This window comes from Felis catus, chromosome C2 (assembly GCF_018350175.1).
Source record: "Felis catus isolate Fca126 chromosome C2, F.catus_Fca126_mat1.0, whole genome shotgun sequence".
Lineage (NCBI taxonomy): Eukaryota > Metazoa > Chordata > Mammalia > Carnivora > Felidae > Felis > Felis catus.
In genome coordinates this window covers 67,268,738-67,290,532 of record NC_058376.1, presented here as the reverse complement: position 1 = coordinate 67,290,532, position 21,795 = coordinate 67,268,738, and the positions used below count along the sequence as shown (strand labels likewise).

The window sequence follows — 21,795 nt, the reverse complement described above, 5'->3', positions numbered from 1 at the left end:
AAGGCAAATTTATTACCCAAGAAGTCCCAAATTGTGCCACAGAAATAGCTGCTACTCTTCACATGCTCTGGTATCCTTCTCCTCTAAAGCCCTCCACTATTTATATACTTCATTCAGATTAACTATCATCACCTAGAACCATTCTGTCTTTTTCCCCACCATTCTGTCTTATATCACGTCTTCTCTTGCCATTTCTTTTTGATAAAATAAGCCTTTTGTCTTCCCAAAACTATTTTGTTTATTTCTTTCCTCTTGGATTATATCATGCATCTCAAATTGCCTCACACACAATCATGTCTCTGTTTTCTCAAACACTCTACATAAATCATCTAAGGATATTTATTTTGTGACTTTCAGAAAAACTGTCTTCTCAGATTACTCTCCTGGAGGCTCAGAATAGAAGTGGAGAGGCAGATAGAGAAGTCAGTGAGGTAAGTGATATGTTCTTAAAATAACCAGAATGTGAACTAGATCAAGAGAAGTTAGCTTCAAACCTAAACATTTCAGCAACTTTCTAATGTTGACAGAGAATTACATTATCTAGAAATGAGGTGTATTTAAGAAAGTTATAATGGTTATTATTTCCCATTTGGTCTCATTTATATCAAAATATTGGATTTTTTGTTTTATTTGTCCTGAACCAGAATACAAGTATAGTAGCCATTTGTTTGGGATTTGATAATTCATTTCTCATACTGGGTTATTATTTATCTCAACTTCTTTGCCCATCTTGGAAAAGTTTCTCAGTGAGGAGATTAGATAAAATCTCTAGTTCCCCTCCACTAAATTGGCCTAGTTTCATTTAGGATTATATTAAAAAGAGTATTTTTGAAGAACGGTGCTTTTTATAACCTGAAAATTACTATAAGAATGTGTGATTCCTAAATATTCTGTTGTTTTAAGAAGTCAGTGATAGAGTCATAAGTGGCCTTGAAGAATAATGTAACTTATTAACAGAAGTGTCTGCTTAATTATATTAGAATTCTTCAGAGAAACAAAATAGGGAGTGTGTATATATGTAGAGAGAGAGATTTATTCTAAGGGAATTAGTTCATGCAATTGTGGGAGCTAGCAAATCCAAAATCTAGAGGGTAGGCCAGCAGGCTAGAGACCGAGGGAAGAGTTACAGTTTGAGTCTAAAGGCAGTCTGGTGGCAGAATTCCCTCTGTTTGGAGGTGGTCAGTCTTTTTTTTTTTTTTGTTAAGGCCTCAACTGATTAGATGAGGCCCACTTACATTGTGGAGGGTAATCAAAGCCTACTGATTTAAATGTTTATTTCACCTAAAAAATACCTTCACACACACATGTAGAATAATTCTAGAATAATGTTTGACCATGTATCTGGGTACTATGCTTTAGCAAAGTTGACAATAAAATTAACCATTATACTTATATTTAGTATTTTTTTATGGGACTGCTGATGTGCTGTTCACAAACTTGGCAAAAAGAAACTAAAATTTGAAAGTTATAGCATTATATGGATACTGGCAGAGTAAAAATGTTTGTGTTTGGCCAAGCAGGTGCTTAATGTTTTAAGATGCTTAGCAGTAGTATCTAGTGAAAACAAGATAACTTAGATCAAAAAAGAGGAACAGGTAAGAAAGATGGTAATTTCTTAAGAAAAAGAAAAACAGGGGCTCCTGGGTGGCACAGTCAGTTAAGCGTCTGACTTCAGCTCGGGTCATGATCTCACGGTCCGTGAGTTCGTGCCCCATGTTGGGCTCTGTGCTGACACCTCAGAGCCTGGAGCCTGCTTCGGATTCTGTGTCTCCCTCTCTCTCTGCCCCTCCCTGCTCATGCTCTCTCTCTCTCTGTCTCAAAAATAAAAACATTAAAAAAAAAAAAGAAAAAGAAAAACAGTACCAGAAGGGAGAACAGAAAAACAGAGAACAAGGGAAAAGAAAGGGGAAACACACACACACACACACACACACACACACACACACACACACACACAAAAGGAAGGGTGCCTAAGATAATCCTTTGGGGTAAGAGAAAGTGAGTAGAAAAGGTGCATAGAAAGTGTAAGCTCAGCTGAAAGGGAAAGGCTAGTATTAGCAGAAAAAGTAATGAGAGTGGCTGGAAAAAACAAAGTTCTCTGGTATAACATTGGGTATATATCTTAGGGATAACATTGATTTTTCACCTGAGCCAAAAAATTGATTGAACTTAGTAGATCTCATGGAGAGCAGCAGAGGGTGTGACCAAGGGAAGGAAGAGAGTGAGTGAAGTGGCATGATGGAGAAGAGGAAACAAGTATACTTAGGGTGAGAGAGAGAACAAAAAAGGAATTATATTGAGGTCTTCTGGCAGAAAGTGATGTCTTGACTATATCAGGTCTTTAGTGTATATAGGGATGGATAAATAAGCATGTGACCTGAAGAAATTATAAAAGGAGCTTTTTCCGTGTGCTTAAATACTCTGTCCAGTGTTCATCTCCAGAAATTTGATTATGAATAATGCAGACAGCAGAGAATTTTAAATGATTAAAAATAATGCTTATGAAAAATTATAACCTTTCTTGAAATAATAATTTTAAAGTGATGAATATTTTTTCTTATTCAATGGCTGAGAATGTTACCAACATAGTAGCTAAGATTCATTGGATACTTACTGTGTGCCAGCTTTTGCTAGTAAATGGCAGAGCTAAGATGTGAACTCAGTTGGATTGCAGAGCTTGTACTCTTGGCCACTACATTATTTGACAATCCTATGGGGATTTTTCCCCTCCTATCAAATTGGAATTTTTTTCAGGGGGAAAAAATGGTGCTGTTGGCAAAGGTGGAGATTTCATTGTGTACACTGTCTCCAAACTCAATTTAGTAAAGTTCTAATGAAATTTACCAGGAGATTCACTGATTTTGTTTCCTAGGAAGACAATTATAGAAACAATGTATATGGATTAAGCAGTCTAACACAGCTATCTTTGTAATAATAATGGTTAATATTTTGACAGACAAGTCTGTAATTTCATACCCACCCCTCAGTAGAACTTCTTTTTGGTTATTTGATTATGGTAGTTTATCTCAACCTACTTGTTTAATAATCTACTTATCTGGTGGTAATGGCTATCTTATGTAATATTTCCCATTTCAACGGATAGTTTAGGAAAAAGGATCTCATAACTTCCTTTTTGGTGTGGGATCAAACAAAATTTAATGCATTTCCTGCTTTTCTTTTTATTTTTTAAGCAATTCTCAAGAGAAACAAATAGGAATTTTAATCCAAAGAAAAAGTTTCCCAAATACGGGATATCCAGAAAAAGAGTTCCAGGCTACTATATAGGTCTTATGAATATGGCTTGACCTCAATATAGGATTGACAGGGTACTCTCACACAGAGGTCCAGTTTGGGAAATAATAACTGATTTTAAAAGTATTTAGCAGCTTTATGGAAGGAGGTTTGGACTAGAGATTTTCAGGTTTTGAAAAATGCCTGAAATATGAGTTTTTAGTTAGGCTCTTTCTTATAAGACATCTGATTGAGGCTTTTCCTTTCTTTTTTAAAAAATAGGTCAACATGGTTGATATTACTGGACTCAGCAAGAGTAGCTCTTCTGCTGAGGAGAGTGGACAGGATGTCTTAGACAACACATTTTCTCAGAAACATAAAGAACTGTCCGTTTTATTGCTGGAAATGAAAGAAGCTCAAGAAGAGATTGCATTTCTTAAGCTGCAGCTCCAGGGGAAAAAGGCCGAGGGGGACGCTGAGGTCCCTGACCAGAAAGAAATGAAGCAGACAGAAAGTGAAGGAATACTTACAGTTAGCATGAAAGTATTGCCTGAAGATACAGGGCAACATTTTCCCCCAATGCCACATGAAGGGAGCAGTCTTCCAACACTTGAAGAAGAAAAGCAGATGAGTACTAAACATCAAGATAGAACATCTGAAGAAATATCTTTAAATGACACTGAAATGGAATTAAAATCAACCAAACAGGATGATGTTGATAAATCCCTTTCTGCTGTACCAGTAATTTGTCAGTGTCACCAGGATGAATTGGAAAGGCTAAAAAGGCAAATTTTGGAGCTTGAGATAAACTCTCAGAAAGCAGAGGAAATCTATGAGGAAAATTTAGATGAGAAAGCTAAAGAAATCAGCAACCTAACCCAGTTGATTGATGAGTTTAGGAAAAATGCCGAAAATACCAACAGTGCATTCACTGCTTTGTCTGAAGAAAGAGACCAACTTCTCTCTCAAGTAAAGGAACTTAGTGTGGTAACGGAACTGAGGGCTCAGGTACAGCAACTGGAAGTGAGCCTTGCAGAAGCAGAAAGGCAAAGAAGACTTGACTATGAAAGTCAAACGACTCATCACAACTTGCTTACTGAACAGATCCACAGTCTCAGCATAGAAGCCAAATCTAAAGATGTGAAGATTGAAGTTTTGCAGAATGAACTCGATGGTTTGCAGCTTCAGTTTTCTGAGCAGAGTGCACTGATAAAAAGCCTGCAAAGCCAGCTGGAGAAGAAGGAAAATGAAGTTCTTGAAGGCGCAGAATGTGTAAGGAATATATCAAATAAGATGGAAGAACTTTCTCAGGCTCTTTCACAGAAGGAACTTGAAATAGCAAAAATGGATCAACTCTTATTAGAGAAAAAAAGAGATGTGGAAACCCTCCGACAAACCATCATAGAGAAGGATCAGCAAGTGACGGAAATCAGCTTCAGTATGACTGAGAAAATGGTTCAGCTTAATGAGGAGAAGTTTTCTCTTGGGATTGAAATTAAGACTCTTAAAGAACAGTTGAATTTATTATCCAGGGCTGAAGAAGCAAAAAAAGAGCAGATAGAAGAAGATAAAGAAGTTGTTTCTGGCCTTAAACAGAATTGTGATGAGCTGAACCCAGCAGGGCTCCTAAGTAAAGAAGAACTTCAGCATGAATTAGACCTTGTAAAGAAAGAAAGTGAACAGAGAAAGAGAAAGCTCCAGGCAGCTCTTATTAACAGAAAGGAACTTCTACAGAGAGTCAGTAGATTAGAAGAGGAATTGGCCAAAGTGAAAGATGAATCTACGAAAGAGATCCCACTCAATGAGAGTGAGAAGAGAGAAATGGAAGAAGACAAAGAAAGCAAAGAAGACTCAGAAAAATGTGTGACTGCTAAGTGCCAAGAAATAGAAATTTCTTTAAAACAGATAATATCTGAGAAAGAGGTGGAGCTAGAGCATGTAAGGAAGGATTTAGAAGAGAAGGTAGCAGCTGAAGAAGAGTTACAGGCTGTGATCAAACAGATGAATCAGAACCTGCAAGAGAAGACAAACAAAATAGATTTGCTGCAAGCAGAAATCATTGAAAACCAAGCAGTTATCCAAAAGTTAACCACAGGTAACAAGGATGTAGGTGATGGAGACTCAGCAGCACCTGTAAAAGAAACAGTGGCCATCAGTCCACCTGGTGTGGGCAGTGGAGAACACTGGAAACCAGAGCTGGAAGAAAAGATGCTGGACCTTGAAAAAGAAAAGGAGCAACTTCAAAAGAAACTACAGGAGGTGGTAACCTCTCGGAAGGCGATTCTACAGAAGGCACAAGAAAAAGAAAGACATCTTAGAGAGGAACTAAAGCAACAGAAGGATGATTATAATCACTTACGAGATCAATTTGATGAGCAGAGGAAGGAAAATGAGGACATCGGAGACCAACTAAGACAACTCCAGATTCAAGTAAAGGAGTCTGTAGACAGAAAACTCCTGAGCATCGACCAGCAGGATCCAGGACCTCCAAATCAAAGTTTAAAAGAACCTTTATTCAAAGCCACAGAGCAGCAACCTTCTCAATCTGTTTCAGAGTCTGACTTGCTTTCTCCTAGAGATGCAGATGCTCTGCAGAGCAGTACTTCTGTTGTCCAGATTAAGAACCAGCTGAAAGAGATAGAGGCCCAGAAAGAGGAGTTGGAATTGAAGATTAGTTCTGTGACAAGTGAGCTTACTAAAAAATCAGAAGAGGTATTTCAGTTACAAGAGCAGATAAATAAACAGGATTTGGAAATCCGGAGCCTGAAGACAGCATCCCATGAGGCTGAAACCCATGCAGAAAGCCTGAGGCAGAAGTTGGAAAGCAGTCAGCTAGAAATTGCTGGATTAGAACATTTAAGAGAATTACAGCCTGAACTAGATGAATTGCAGAAACTCCTAAGCAAAAAGGAAGAAGAAGTTAGATACCTTTCTGGACAGCTTAGTGAGAAAGAAGAGGCGCTTATGAAAGTACAGACAGAGATAATGGAACAAGAGGATTTAATCAAGGCTCTCCATACACAGCTGGAAATGCAAGCCAAAGAACATGATGAGAAGATAAAGCAGTTGCAGGTGGAACTTTGTGAAATGAAGCAAAAGCCAGAGGAGACTGGGGAAGAAAGTAAAGCAAAGCAACAAATACAGAGGAAACTGCAAGCTGCTCTTATTTCCCGAAAAGAAGCACTAAAAGAAAACAAAAGTCTCCAAGAGGAATTGTCTTTGGCCAGAGAAACCATTGAACATCTCACTAAGTCTCTGGCAGATGTGGAAAGCCAAGTTTCTGCTCAAAATAAAGAAAAAGATACATTCTTAGGAAAGTTGGCTCTTCTTCAGGAAGAAAGAGACAAGCTCATTACAGAAATGGACAGATCTTTAATGGAAAATCAAAGTCTCAATGGCTCTTGTGAAAGTCTGAAATTAGCTCTGGAGGATCTTACTGAAGACAAGAAAAACTTAGTGAAGGAAATTGAATCTTTGAAATGTTCTAAGATTGCAGAAAGCGCTGAGTGGCAAGAGAAACACAAAGAGTTACAAAAGGAGTATGAAATCCTTCTGCAGTCGTATGAGAATGTTAGTAATGAGGCAGAAAGGATTCAGCATGTCGTGGAAACTGTGAGGCAAGAGAAGCAAGAACTGTATGGCAAGTTGAGAAGCACAGAAGCAAACAAGAAAGAGGCAGAAAAGCAATTACAGGAAGCTGAACGGGAAATGGAGGAAATGAAAGAAAAGATGAGAAAGTTTGCTAAATCTAAACAACAGAAAATCCTAGAATTGGAAGAAGAGAATGACCGGCTTAGAGCAGAGGTACATTCTGGAGGAGGTACATCGAATGATGATGTGGAAGCACTTCTTTCTTCCAATTCCAACTTGAAAGAAGAACTGGAAAGGGTCAAAACAGAGTATAAAACCCTTTCTAAGGAGTTTGAGGCTTTAATGACTGAGAAGGACTCTCTATGTGAAGAGGTTCGAGATTTAAAGCATCAGGTTGAAGGTACTGTATCCAAACAAGGTAGCCTGGAGGCCACTGAGAAACCTGATAACCAAAGGGATATCTTTGAAGGGACAACACAGTCTGTCCCAGGTGATTCTAATGAACAAAGCTCTCTGAACATGAGCACAAGGCCTGAATATTCAGAATCTGTTCCATCTGAGAACAGTGCCAAGAAGCCTGATGAAAATGAGAATGTCAGTTCACATGATGAAATTAATAACTGCCTGCAGCAGATTGATCAGCTCAAAGAAAAAATTGCTGAATTAGAGGAAGAGAAGCAGAAAGAAAGAGAATTTAACCAGACTTTAGAAAATGAGAGAAGTACCTTACAGAGTCAAATATCAGCAAAGGATGATGAACTAAAAATACTTCAGGAAGAAATAACCAAAATAAACCTATCAAATCAGCAAATGCAAGAAGAACTTGCCAGAGTTACCAAGCTAAAGGAGACAGCAGAAGAAGAGAAAGATGATTTGGAAGAGAGGCTTATGAATCAATTAGCAGAACTTAATGGAAGCATTGGGAATTACTATCAGGATGTTACAGATGCCCAAATAAAAAATGAGCTACTGGAATCCGAAATGCAGAACCTTAAAAAGTGTGTGAGTGAATTGGAAGAAGAAAAGCAGCAGTTAGTCAAGGAGAAAACTAAGGTGGAATCAGAAATACGAAAGGAATATTTGGAGAAAATACAAGGTGCTCAGAAGGAACCTGGCAATAAAAGCCATGCAAAGGAACTTCAAGAGCTGTTAAAAGAAAAACAACAAGAAGTAAAGCAGCTGCAGAAGGACTGCATCAGGTATCAAGAGAAAATTAGTGCTCTGGAGAGAACTGTAAAGGCCCTAGAGTTTGTTCAAACAGAGTCCCAAAAAGATTTGGAAATAACCAAAGAAAATCTGGCTCAAGCCAATGAACACCGCAAGAAGGCAGAAACAGAATTGGCTAGCTTCAAAGTACTGCTAGATGACACTCAAAGTGAAGCAGCAAGGGTCCTAGCAGATAATCTCAAGTTGAAAAAGGAACTTCAGTCCAACAAAGAATCAGTTAAAAGCCAAATGAAACAAAAAGATGAAGATCTGGAGCGGAGACTGGAGCAGGTAGAAGAGAAACACCTGAAAGAGAAGAAGAACATGCAAGAGAAACTGGATGCTTTGCGTAGAGAGAAAGTCCACTTGGAAGAGACATTTGGAGAGGTTCAGATTACTTTGAACAAGAAAGACAAGGAAGTTAAGCAACTTCAGGAAAACCTTGATAGTACTGTGGCCCAGCTTGCAGCTTTCACTAAGAGCATGTCTTCCCTCCAGGATGATCGGGACAGGGTGATAGATGAAGCCAAGAAGTGGGAGAGGAAATTCAGTGATGCTATTCAAACAAAAGAAGAAGAAATTAGACTCAAAGAGGAGAATTGCAGTGTTCTAAAGGATCAGCTTAGGCAGATGTCCATCCACATGGAAGAATTGAAGATCAATATTTCCAGGTAAATGGATAAGTTTTATGCTCTTCTAAATGTAACTGAAGGCAAAGAAAGTCACTATTTAAACTATTTCTATTGCCTTTGATATTACAGGACTCATTTTGGCTTAGACTTCTCTAGAAGCTATATTCTCCCTCACTTCTTTTTTTTTTTTTTTTCAGTGATTTTTGACTAGTATTAAGGTGAAATATCCATGTTTGCTTCTCTTCCCATCTTTCTATTGAGAGATCTCTTTGATTTCTCCCTTTTCGTTTTCATTTCCACTATCTTTGTCTGGGTTTTTAGTGTGGTACTCCCAAATGACTGCTTTAGCTTCCTAAATGATCTCCTCTTTTCTCTTCCCTATATTTCACATTAATTCATACTGCATATACCTGTTAGAGTTCTTTTCCTCTAACACCAATTTTATATCACTTTTCAAGCTCAGGAACTAACACTTGGTACTCCTCCACTTTTAATAGGATTTTTCTGCTCTGAGACAGGTTTCCTCATGGTCTGTCACACCAAGATAATTCCTTTAAGAAGCTAGACATTAGCTTGTCTGGAGCAAAGTAAAACAAAATAGAAAATATTGCTTTCTAGAGTGTGCAAAGTCATGCCACTAAAATCAGCAACAATATTTGGGAGTTTATGACTGAAATACCCTTAGGTACAATATACCTTTAATACAGAGCACTCAATAGAACTAATATCTCTTCATTAAAAGGATGAGCACCTTGAATCATAAATATTGATTCATTTGTAGGTCTGAGTACTTGTTGTATGTGTTCCTTAGGCATCAGGTAGTTTTCCCTTGAAATCTGTAATTAATGACCTCCTCTCTTTTTTTCCAGGCTTGAACATGATAAGCAAATTTGGGAGTCCAAGGCCCAGACAGAGGTCCAGCTTCAACAAAAGGTCTGTGATACTCTGCAAGGGGAAAACAAAGAACTTTTGTCCCAGCTAGAAGAGACTCGGCATCTGTACCACAGTTCTCAGAATGAATTAGCTAAGTTGGAATCAGAACTTAAGATTCTCAGAGACCAGTCGACTGATTTAAATAATTCTTTAGAAAAATGTAAGGAAAAGAAAGAGAATTTGGAAGGGATCATAAAGCAGCAAGAGGCTGACATCCAGAATTGTAAGTTCAGTTATGAACAGCTAGAGACTGATCTTCAGGCCTCCAGACAACTGACTAGTAGGCTGCATGAAGAAATAAGCATGAAGGAGCAGAAGATTATAAGCCTGCTTTCTGCCAAGGAACAGGCAATCCAAGTAGCTGTTGCTGAACTACATCAGCAACATAATAAAGAAATTAAAGAATTGGAAAACCTGTTGTCCCAGGAGGAAGAGGAGAATATTGTCTTGGAAGAGGAGAACAAAAAAGCTGTTGACAAAACCAACCAGCTTATGGAAACACTGAAAACCATCAAGAAGGAAAACTTGCAGCAGAAGGCTCAGTTGAATTCCTTCGTTAAATCCATGTCTTCTCTCCAGGATGACCGAGACCGCATAGTAGGCGACTACCAACAGCTGGAAGAGCGACATCTCTCTGTCATCTTGGAAAAAGATCAACTCATCCAAGAAGCTGCTGCTGAGAATAACAAGCTTAAAGAAGAAATTCGATGCTTGAGAAGTCATATGGATGATCTCAATTCTGAGAATGCCAAATTAGATGCAGAACTGATCCAGTATAGAGAAGACCTGAACCAAGTGATATCAAGAAAGGACTGCCAGCAAAAACAACTACTTGAAGCCCAACTTCAGCAGAATAAGGAGCTAAAAAGTGAATGTGCTAAATTGGAAGGAAAGCTGAAGGAGTCTGAGGAAGCAAAGGAGGATCTGCGGAGGTCCTCACTTGCTCTAGAGGAAGAGAAACAAAGTTTGTCTAGAGAGATTGAGAGCTTGAATGCATCTATATCTCAACTAAAGAAACAGTTGACAGCCTTGCAAGAAGAAGGAACTTTAGGGATATTTCAGGCCCAATTAAAAGTAAAAGAAGAAGAAGTACAGAAGTTAAGTACTACCCTTTCCTCCTCTCAGAAGAGAATTACAGAACTGGAAAAGGAGTTGATTTGTGTTCAGAAGGAAGCTGCCAAGAAAGTGGGTGAAATTGAAGATAAACTGAAGAAAGAATTAAAGCATCTTCACCATGATGCCGGGATAATGCGAAATGAAACAGAAACCGCAGAAGAGAGAGTGGCAGAGCTAGCAAGAGATCTAGTGGAGATGGAACAGAAATTACTCATGGTCACCAAAGAAAATAAAGATCTCACAGCACAAATCCAGTCTTTCGGAAGGTCTATGAACTCCCTACAAAATAGCAGAGATCATGCCAATGAGGAGCTTGATGAACTGAAAAGGAAATACGAGGCCAGTCTCGAGGAGCTGGCACAGCTGAGAGAAGAACAGGGCCTCTTAAGCAGGGAGAGAGATGCTCTTGTTTCTAAAGCTGCCCTTTCAGCGAACTCCACTGAGGATAGCAGCTTGCCTCACCTTGAGAAACTTAACCAACAGCTTTTGTCCAAAGATGAGCAACTGCTTCACTTGTCCTCACAACTAGAAGATTCTTACAGTCAAGTGCAGTCCTTTTCCAAGGCTATGGCCAGTCTACAGAATGAGAGAGATCACCTGTTGAATGAACTGCAGAAATTCCGCAAGTTGGAGGAGGGGAAGCAGAGGTCTGCGGCCCAGCCTGTGACCAGCCTAGCTGAAGTCCAGAGTTTAAAAAAAGCTATGTCATCACTCCAAAATGACAGAGACCGACTAGTGAGTGTCTGGTTCTCTTTCTGATCTTTGTTTGAGAGTTTTTGAGCCTTTCTTTATAATTTTCGTCTCCATAGAAAAAAAGATAAGCACATTCTTATACATATTATCTGGGAACTCTGAAACAGTATTATCCATCTCACAGATTCTGTGTGGTCTTAGAGAAACACAGACATTACTTAAATTACTTTAAATCTGCCATTCCATTTAAAAACAATTAAAGATTTTCTGTGCACAAAACTCCGTTGGTTACAAAAGAATGAAGAGATGGAGGCTGTTTTGTATATTTTAAACACACACAAATATTTCCAGAATTTGTCATAGTTCAATGAATGAAGGTATAGGGATCATTCAGTGCCTTCTTACAGTGACAGTTTAGCAATAGGTCATCTGGTAGAATTAAGGGTAGAGAGGATTCAGTTCATCTCATACTTATATATAACTCAACCCTAATTTGTCACAAAAAAGTTAAATGTAAAAAGGGTTAATTTAAATAAGTTTAATACCCAACTTTTTTTCAATCTGAGAGAAAGCTAATGAGGATCTCTAATACTAAAATTTTGCTGCTTTTAGCAGGATCCAGTAGTTTAATCGAGGTCTGTTTTCTTAAAAACTTCCAGGTTATCAAGATTCAGAGGCAAAAATTGGAACTATATGAGCCAAGCCAGGTTCTGCTTTGTGACATTACTGCCTTCACTTTCATGACAGTTCTTGACTCTGTCAAGGCCATGTACTTAGGCCAAATAGGAAATAAACTGAGCTTCAAAAGGTTGGATTTTCCATTTTAAAAAGTGACCAGTGTCCAGAATATGAAAATTCTAGTTTTTAAGATTAGCCTGAGTAAAAAGATCATTTCTCCTACCTGTAAATTTTTTTTTAATGTTTATTTTTGAGAGAGAGAGACAGACAGAGACAGAGACAGAGCATGAGCGGGGGAAGGGGCAGAGAGAGAGGGAGACACAGAATCCAAAGCAAGCTCCAGGCTCTGAGCCGTCAGCACAGAGCCCGATGTGGGGCTCAAACCCACGAACCGTGAGATCATGACCCAAGCTGAAGTCAGATGCCCAGCCGACTGAGCCACCCAGGCACCCCTCCCCTACCTATAAAGACTTACTCTAATTTTTCTTTTTCTTTGTAGATAATGTGTTCATTCATATTACACTTAATATCTAGCTAGCATCTATAGATAATTTTTTCATTTTTGTAATCCAAACAAAGCCCCTCTTTCCAGCTATTGTTTTGACAGCAATACAATGTGTACATATTTGTTTATATTTTAAAAATAGTTTCAGTTCAGCAGACTTTGTCCTAGGAGCTTAAACTTTTTTCATTGCTTTCAGAATGCAAATGTGAAAGGTTTTCATCAGGACAGTATATACCTCAAAGCTGTAGTTTATAGCACCCAGGACTTGATTATCTTCAAAGTCAGACTCTTTTTCCTGGAAGCTATTATGTTAGATTCTTAATTGACAAGGTTTTGTTTAATGAATTGCTCTACTTATCGTAAACACTGGGGACTAAACTTGCTACCTCACAATGCTTTCTATCTCTCAATCCCCATTCCATATTTTTTTCTGTTGGATATTTACAAGCCAAGTCAGCATTTTATAATTTCTACATTTCTATAACTCATAGTAGTATTCTTCTGTTCCCTAAGGCTCATAGCTATCCATGATTTTATTTCATTTAATCATCAAGGTCTGTCACTTTACTCACAGTGGGCCTCAAATATCTTTTTCTTTTCCATCATCGATATCTTAAGATAAGTTCTTAACACTATACACTTAACTGTTGTGATACTGCTTCTTTGAGTTTGTCATCTTTCCAGTATATTTTATATATCATCACTGAATAAATCTTAAGCTCTTCTTTCTTATTACTATACTGCTCAAAAATCCTTAAAAGTTGTATTACTCTAGAATAGGCTTAGGATTCAAACCTCTGGCATTTGACACCCTATATCTTGTTCAGGTCCTTCTTTCCAGCCTTCCTTGTTACTACTCCATTACTCATAATCTTCATTGCAGCCAAACTGAACTCCTCCTTATGCAGTAATCATATCTAGTACTTCCACATTACCATCCTCTGAACCAAAATGTTCTCTCAATTTTCCTTTGTTGGGCAAATATTTCCCACTATTTACATCACCCTGGAGCTCAAATTCTCTGGTTGTTATTTCCAAATCACTTGTCTATTACCTTCTGTTTGTACTTCTCTAGTACTTTGATTTGTTCCATATTGTCTTGATGTATATATGTGTATGTGTCTGTGTGTGTTTAATTTCTATACACTTAATATTTCCCTGATTAGATTCTAAACTCTTGGTTAAGTGTCATGTCTTATACTTGTATGTATTTCCTATGATTTTTAGCACGGGGTAATTATTTAACTATATGGTAGATAATCAACATAGTTGGGGATCATTCTCTATTTTTGTGGTTGTTACTGAAAACACTATTTTTTCCATTTTGTAAAACTGTCATGTAGGGGAGTTACAGAAACATTTGAGACTGAGGTCTTTATTTCTGCCATGAATGAATCCTAAAGCCTAGGCAGGGTTATAAATCACATGAAAGCCTGACAGTCTGACTGAGTGATACTACAAATGAGGCCCACTGCAGTCTGCTGAGGTGCTTCTGCATACTTCTTGAATGTGTCATTAACTGTCCATCAACTCTTTTCCCTCATATCTTGTTCTCAGTCTATGTCATGGGCATTGAAGCATATAGTCTCTCAGTCACTGGCTGCATATACGATAGTTATGGGAGCTATCTTAAGTCAACCACTATCAGTTTCAACATTCAGCTGAGGCTAGCAGTTTATCACCTCTTTCTACAACACACTCCTTTTCCCTCAGAACCACTCCAGAAATGATTTAGATCCAAAAGGGATTTAGCTTACTTTGGTTCTCTTCTTTACTTAGTTATTCAAGGGAAAGTCTGAGTGTCCTAGTGGCAGAGAATTAGCCCTGAGGATTCTAATACAATGTCACAAACAACTCTGAAAACATTCCATAGTTTTCAGTCTGTCTGAACTTCCTTAGGACTTTCCCATAATCAAATAAGTACTTAGACAATGTTTACCTAAAGGGTAGAGAGCAAATCTCCAGAGCTGCCTTTATCTATACTCATTTCATTCTTTTTTTTTTTTAATTGTTTTTAGATTCCAGTGTAATTAATGTACAGTGTTACATTAGTTTCAGGTATACAATATAGTGATTCAGCAATTCTATACATTGCTCAGTGCTCATCAAGATAAGTGGACTCCTCGTCCCCTTCATCTATTTCACCCATCCCCCTGCCACCTCCCCTCTGGTAAACATCAGTCTGCTTTTTTGCCTCTTTTTTCCTTTGACTGTTTTGTTTCCTAAATTTCACATATGAGTAAAATCATATGGTATTTGTCTTTCCCTGACTGACTTATTTCACTTAGCATTATACATTCTAGACCCATTCATGTTACACATGGTGAGATTTCATTCCTTTCTGTGACTATTATTCCATTGTATATAAATACATCTTCTTTATCCACTCATCTATTGATGGACCACTTGGATTCCTTCCATATTTTAGATATTGTGTTATTGCTGCTGTAAACGTAGGGATGCATATATCTTTCTGAATTAGTATTTTTGTATTCTTTGGATAAATATCCAGTAGTAGAATTACTGGATCATACTGTAATTCTGTTCTTAATTTTTTGAGGAAATTCCATACTGTTTTCCACAGTAGATGCCATCAGTTTACATTTCTACCAGTAGTGAGTGAGGGTTCCTTTTTCTCCGTATCTTCACCAAAACTTGTTTCTTGTGTTTTTGATTCTAGCCATTCTGACAGGTATCTCATTGTGGTTTTGATTTGCATTTCTCTGATAATTAGTGATGTTGAGCATCTTTTTATGTGTCTGTTGGCCATATGTCTTTTTTTGGAAAAATATCTGTTCATGTCTTCTGCCCTTTTAAAAATTGGATTAAAAGTGGGTTTTTTGTCATTGTTTTATAAGTTCTTTATATATTTTGTATACTAACCCTTTAGTGGATGTATCATTTACAAATGCCTTCTCTCATTTAGTAGGTTGTCTTTTTTTGTTGATTTTTTCCTTTGTTCTCTAGAAGCTTTTTATTTTGATGTAGTCCCAATAGTTTATATTTGCTTTTGTTTTCCTTGCCTTAGGAGACATAACTAGAAAAAATGTTGCTGGGGCCAAAGAAATTACTGCCTGTGCTCTCTTCTAGGATTTCTATAGTTTCAGGTCTCACAATTAGGTCTTTAATCAATTTTGAATTTTTTTTGTGTGTATAGTGTAAGAAAGTGGCCCAGTTTCATTCTTTTGCATGTAGCTGTCCAGTTTCCCCAGCACCATTTGTTGAAGAGACTGTCTTTTTCTTCATTTGTCATAGATTAATTGATTAAATCATAGGTTTACTTTTGGGCTCTATTCTTTCCAATGATCAATGTGTCTGTTTTTGTGCCAGTACCATAGTGTTTTGATTATTACAGCTTTGTAGTATAGTTTGGAATCTGGGGGAGTGATAGCTCCAATTTTGTTCTTTTTCAAGGTTGGTTTGGCTATTCAGGGTCTTAGTGCTTCCACACAAATTTTAGGATTATTTATTGTAGTTTTGTGAAAAATGCTGTTGGTATTTTGATAGGGATTGCATTTGATTAAGGATTGCTTTGGATAGTATAGACATTTTGACAATATTGGCTCTCCCAGTCCATGAGCATAGAATATCTTTCCATTTGTGTGTGTGTGTGTCATCTTTAATTTCTTTCATCAGTGTTTTTATAGTTTACAGAGTACAGGTCTTTCACCTCTTTGGTGAATTTTATTCCTAGGTATTTCATTATTATTGGTTGCAATTGTGAGTAGGATTGTTTTATTTATTTCTCTTTCTGTTGCTTCATTAAGTAAATAGAAATGCAACAGATTTCTGTATATCGATTTTTATTCTGTGAACTTACTGAATTAATTTATCAGTTCTAGTAGGTTTTTGGTGGAATCTTTAGGGTTTTCTATATATAGTATCATGTAATCTGCAAATAGTGAAAGTTTTACTTCTTTCTTACCAATTTGGATGCCTTTTATTTCTTTCTCTTAATCTGATTGTTGTGGCTAAGGTTTCTAGTACTATGCTGAATAAAATTGGTGATGGTGAGAAAGGAAATCCTCATGTTGTTCCTGACCTCAGGGGAAAAGCTCTGTTTTTCCCCATTGAGTATGATGTTAGCTGTGGGTTTTTCATATAAGACCTGTATTATGGTGAGGTATGTTCCCTCTAAACCTGCTTTGCTGACGGTTTTTGTCATGAATGGGTGTTGTACCTTGTCAAGTGCTTTTTCTTCAGATATTGAAAAGATCTTATGGTTCTTATCCTTTCTCTTATTGATATGATGTCTCACATTGATTTATTTGCAAATATTGAACCCTCTGGCATCTCAGGAGTAAATTCTGATTATGGTGAATGATTTTTTAAATATATTGTTGGATTCAGTTTGCTAATATTTTGTTGAGGATTTTTGCATCTATGCTCATCAGAGTAGTTGGCCTGTAGTTCTCTGTTTTAGTGGTGTCTTTATCTGGTTTTGGAATCAGGGTAATGCTAGCCTCATACAATGAATTCGGAAGCTTTCCTTCCTTTTCTACTTTTTGGAATAGTTTAAGAACAGGGTTAACTCTTTAAATGTTTGGTAGAATTCACCTGTGAAGCTGTCTGGTCCTGGACTTTTTTGTTTGTTGGGAGTTTGTTGATTACTGATTCAGTTTCTTTGCTGGTATTGGTTTGTTCAAATTTTCTGTTTCTTCCTGCTTCAATTTTGGTAGATTGTATGTTTATAGGAATTTATCCATTTTTTCTAGATTGCCCAATTTGTTAGCATATAATTTTTCATAATATTCTCTTATAATCCTTTGTATTTCTGTGGTGTCGGTCATTTCTTTTTTCATTTCTGAATTTGTTTATTTGAGTTCTCTCCCTCTCTCTCTCTCTTTTATGAATCTCACCAATATTTTAGCAATTTTGTTGATCTTTTCCAGGAACCAGCTCCTGGTTTCATTGATCTCTCCTATTGTATTTTTAGTTTCTGTTTTGTTTATTTCTGCTCTTGTCTTTATTTTATCCTTTCTTCTGCTGGTTTTAGATTTTTTTTGTTATTCTTTTTTTAAGATCCTTTAAATGTAAGGTTAGATTGTTTATTTGAGATTTTTCTTGCTTCTTGAGGTAGGCCTGTTTTGCTATAAACTTCCCTCTTAGAACCACTTTTGCTGCACCCCAAAGATTTTGGATCATTGTATTTTCATTTGTCTTCATGTATTTGTAAGTTTCCTCTTTGATTTCTTGGTTGACTCATTCATTAGTAGCATGTTATATAATCTCTATGTATTTGTGTTCTTTCTAGATTTTTTCCTTGGGGTTGATTTCTAGTTTTATATGTAGCATTGTCAGAAAAGATGCATGATCCCTCTTCACTCATTTTGAATTTGTTGAGACTTGTTTGTGGTCTAACATGATCTATTCTGGAGAATATTTTATGTGCACTTGAAAAGAATGTATATTCTGCTGTTTTAGGATGGAATGTTCTGAGTATGTCTGTTAGATCCATCTGGTCCAGCATGTCATTCAAGCCACTGTTTTCTTGTTGATTTTCTGTTTGGATAGTCTGTCCGATTTCACTGGAGTATTAAAGTCTCCTACTGTTATTGTATTACTACTGATTACTTCCTTTATGTTGTGGGCTTCTGTATTTATTTGGGTGTGCCATGGTGGGTGCATAAATATTTACAATTGCTATATCTTGTTGGATTGTTCCCTTTATGATTATGGAGTGTCCTTCTTTGTCTCTTGTTATTGTATTTACTTTAAAGTCTATTTTGTCTGATGTAAGTATTGCTACCCTAGCTTTCCCTTGAAATCTATTTGCATGATACATGTTTCTCTGTCCCCCTCAATTTTAATCTGCAGGTATCTTTAGGTCTGAAATGAGTCTCTTCTAGACAGCATCTAGATGGGTCTTGATTTTTTATCCATTCTGTCACTGCATGCTTTTTGATTGGAGAGTTTAGTTCATTTACTTATGAGGTAGTTATTGATAGATGTATACTTCTTGTAAATTTGTTGCTTGTTTTACAGTTGTTTTTGTAGATCTTTTCTGTTCCTTGTTCTCTTCTCTCATGGTTTGCTGTCTTTCTTTAGAAATATATTTGGGTTCATTTTATTTTTTTACATATCTATTACCGGTTTCTTGATTTGTGGTTGCCATTAGGTTTATATGTAACATCTTGTGCATATAATAGTCTGTATTAAGCTGATGGTCACTTAAGTTTGAACTAATTCTAAAAGTACCAAAATTTTCTCCTCTCCCCTCCATGTTTTAGGTATATAGTGTCATACTTTACATATTTGTATTTGTGAAACCCTTGACTGCTTTTTATAGATGTACTTGATTTTACTGCTTTTGTGCTTCCTACTTTTCTTACTTCTGCTTATGGTCTTTCCTTTCCATTTGAAGAGTCCCCTTTAACATTTCTTGTAAGGCTGGTTTGGTGGTGATATATTCCTTTAAATTTCTTTTGTCCTGAAACTCTTTATCTCTCCTTCTATTCTGAATGATAAATAAAGCCTTTCTGGATAGAGTATTGTTTATTGCAGGTTTTTTTCTTTCAGCACTTTGAATATATCATGCCACTCCCCTGTGTCCTGCAAAGTTTCTGCCAAAAAATCAGCTGATAGTTTTATGGGCTTTCTGTTGTATGTATTGTTTTCTTTTCTCTTTCTGCTTTTAAAATTCTCTCTGTATCATTAATTTTTGCCATTTTAATTACTGTGTATCTTGGTGTGGACCTCCCTGGCTTGATTTTGTTGGGGGCTGTCTGTGCCTCTGGATCTGGATTTATGTGTCTTCCCCCTGATTAGGGAAATTTTTAGCTATTATTTCTTCAAATAAATTTCCTGCCCGCTTTCTCTCCTTCTTCTGGGATCCATATAATGCAAACGTTATACTTGAAGATATCACTGAATTCCCTTAATCTATTCTCATTCTTTATTCATTTTTCTTTCTCTTGTTTAGCTTGATTGTTTTCCATTACTCTGTCTTCCAGTTTACTGATCTGTACTTCTCTTTTCTCTATTCTACTATTTATTCTCTCTAGTGTAGTTTTAATTTCAGTTATTGAGTTCTTCCTCTCTGACTGGTTCTTTTTTTGTGTGTTTTCTGGTTTTTTGTTGAGAGTCTCACTGAGATCTTCCACTCTTTTCTCAAGTTTAATGAGTATCTTTCTGACCATTACTTTAAATCCTCTATCAGGCATATTGCTTATCTCCATTTCATTTCTCTCTCTTTGTCCTGTTCTTTCATTTGGGGCATATTCCTCTGATTCCTCAGTTTGCCTAACTCTCCATGTTTGTATCTATGTGTTAGGAAAGTCAGCAACATCAAGTCAGCTGTGGCAAGTAGTGGCCTTATCAAGAAGAGATCCCATGGTGCCCTGTAGTGCAATGTCCCTTGTTCACCAGAACCTGGCATTTCAAGGTGTTTCCTGTGTGTGTGGTGTGCACCCTCATGTTGTGGCTGAGCTGTGTTTGCCTTCAGTGTAGTGATCTGCAACGGCTCCTTTTGCCTGTTGTGGGCAGAGTTTGGTCCCTGTGTTGTTAATGAGCCAGTCTGGGGTTGTCTTGGGCTTTAGTTGGGTCAGACCAGGTGTTTGCCAGAGCTGTGATTACACTGAATTGCAGGGAGCTCTCCCTGTTTTATCCCCTGGTAGGTCTTTGTTAGTGGGTGGGGGTTGTAGTCAGACCAGTGTCTCCTCCCAGCCCATTGCTAAGGCTGCAGTCAACTACTGTGTGGTTATCTTCCCCTCTCCTTTGGACAGGAGTCACTTTGGAGTGGCATTGGCCCCTGTTGGGACTGTTTGCAGAATACCACGCCTGTGGTGCCATTTTGGATATACTCCTACTGAGGCCAGGTTGCAGGGGATGAGTCTGCAGAAGAACCCAGGGGTGGGGCACAGCAATCCCAAGTGGAGAGTGTTTGTGCTGCACTGGTTCCTGCAGACATCTGCATATATAGGGTGGGGGTGGGAGGGAAATGGCACCTGCCAGCTCTTTTGTTCTTGGAGAAGTCTCCCAAAGATCCCTGGCCCTCCAGCATACGCTCTGAGATTAATAGATAAATCTTCCTGTATACCCCAGGCATTTTTCAAACTGCTGCTTTTATGCTATATCTCAGCAGGGCTATTTATTGTGCTCTTTATTGGAAAGGACTTAATTTTCTCTTGCCCTCCAGCTCTCCCAGAGCCAAGCTGTTCATCTGTAAAATTCTAGGTGGTAAGCCCCACTGATTGTAAAAACTCCAGATATTAGCTCCCTTTGGTTCTCAAAGCCAGTGTTACGAGCCTTTGTCTTCCCAGTGCAGGTCCCTGTGACTGGGGTGCCTGGTATGGGGTCTGCTCCTCTCCCTTCTCTGTTCTTGTGATGTCCTTCCTTCCCATGGACAGTCTCCTGAGTCAGCTTGGCTCCCGACTGTGTTTCTACCTTTCCTGCCAATTTTTGATGTGGTCTCTTCTGTATGTTTACCTGTGGAGTCTGTTCTGCCAGTCTTTGAGTCATTTTCAGGGTTGTTTACACTGATGTGATTGTTATCTAGTTGTATCCTTGGAACAAGGTGACTTTAGGATCCTCTGACTCTGCCATCTTTTCTGGAAGTCCCCTATACTCATTTCATTCTGAAAATGACTTGAAGTAGCATATAAAGATATGAGCAGTTTTTCACGATAATATAATGCAAGTAACTGGGAAGGAAGAGAAGATGAGGATAGGAGAGAAAAAGATTAAACCAGGAGTAAATTTAGTATCCCAAGGAGATGTCACAATATCTTTTTAGAAAGATGGGTCATCAGATTTTTTTCCAGCTTTCTGGCAGCCATCAGAAATAGGGAATTAAAAATCCATATACATTAATTACAATATCCGTGTTTTAGGGAAAAGGAAGAAAGAAAAACTACTTTGTTCAATATAAGAATAGTTTATTGAGACCTGCAAGAAATTTCTTTTGTGTTTCTATAGAGAGGACTGTATGAAATTGTGAAATATCCTTTACTTCTCTACAGTAAATATAATAGTTATTTCATAGGGGTTAAAAAAATTTTTTTAATGTTTATTTATTTTTGAGAGAGAGAGCGAGTGCAAGTAGGGGAAGGGTCAGAGAGAGAGGGAGACACAGAATCCGAAGCAGGCTCTAGGCTCTGAGCTGTCAGCACAGAGCCCAACACGGGGCTCAAACCCACAAACGGTGAGATCAGATCTGAAGTCGGACACCCAACCAACTGAGCCACCTAGGCTCCCTATTTTATAGGTTTA

At 37.7% G+C, this 21,795-nt stretch overlaps 1 protein-coding gene across 6 annotated transcripts in view; it reads left to right on the top strand.

Moving 5' to 3' along the window:
• GOLGB1 (golgin B1) overlaps nucleotides 1–21,795 on the top strand; it is a 91,651-nt gene that overhangs the window by 47,947 nt on the left and 21,909 nt on the right. For all 6 annotated transcript variants that reach the window (XM_023260208.2, XM_023260207.2, XM_023260206.2 and 3 more), the window contains 3 exons: nucleotides 358–431; nucleotides 3,514–8,699; nucleotides 9,530–11,444. In XM_023260208.2, coding sequence (XP_023115976.2) covers nucleotides 358–431; nucleotides 3,514–8,699; nucleotides 9,530–11,444 — 7,175 coding nt within the window. The remainder of the gene's footprint in view (nucleotides 1–357; nucleotides 432–3,513; nucleotides 8,700–9,529; nucleotides 11,445–21,795) is intronic.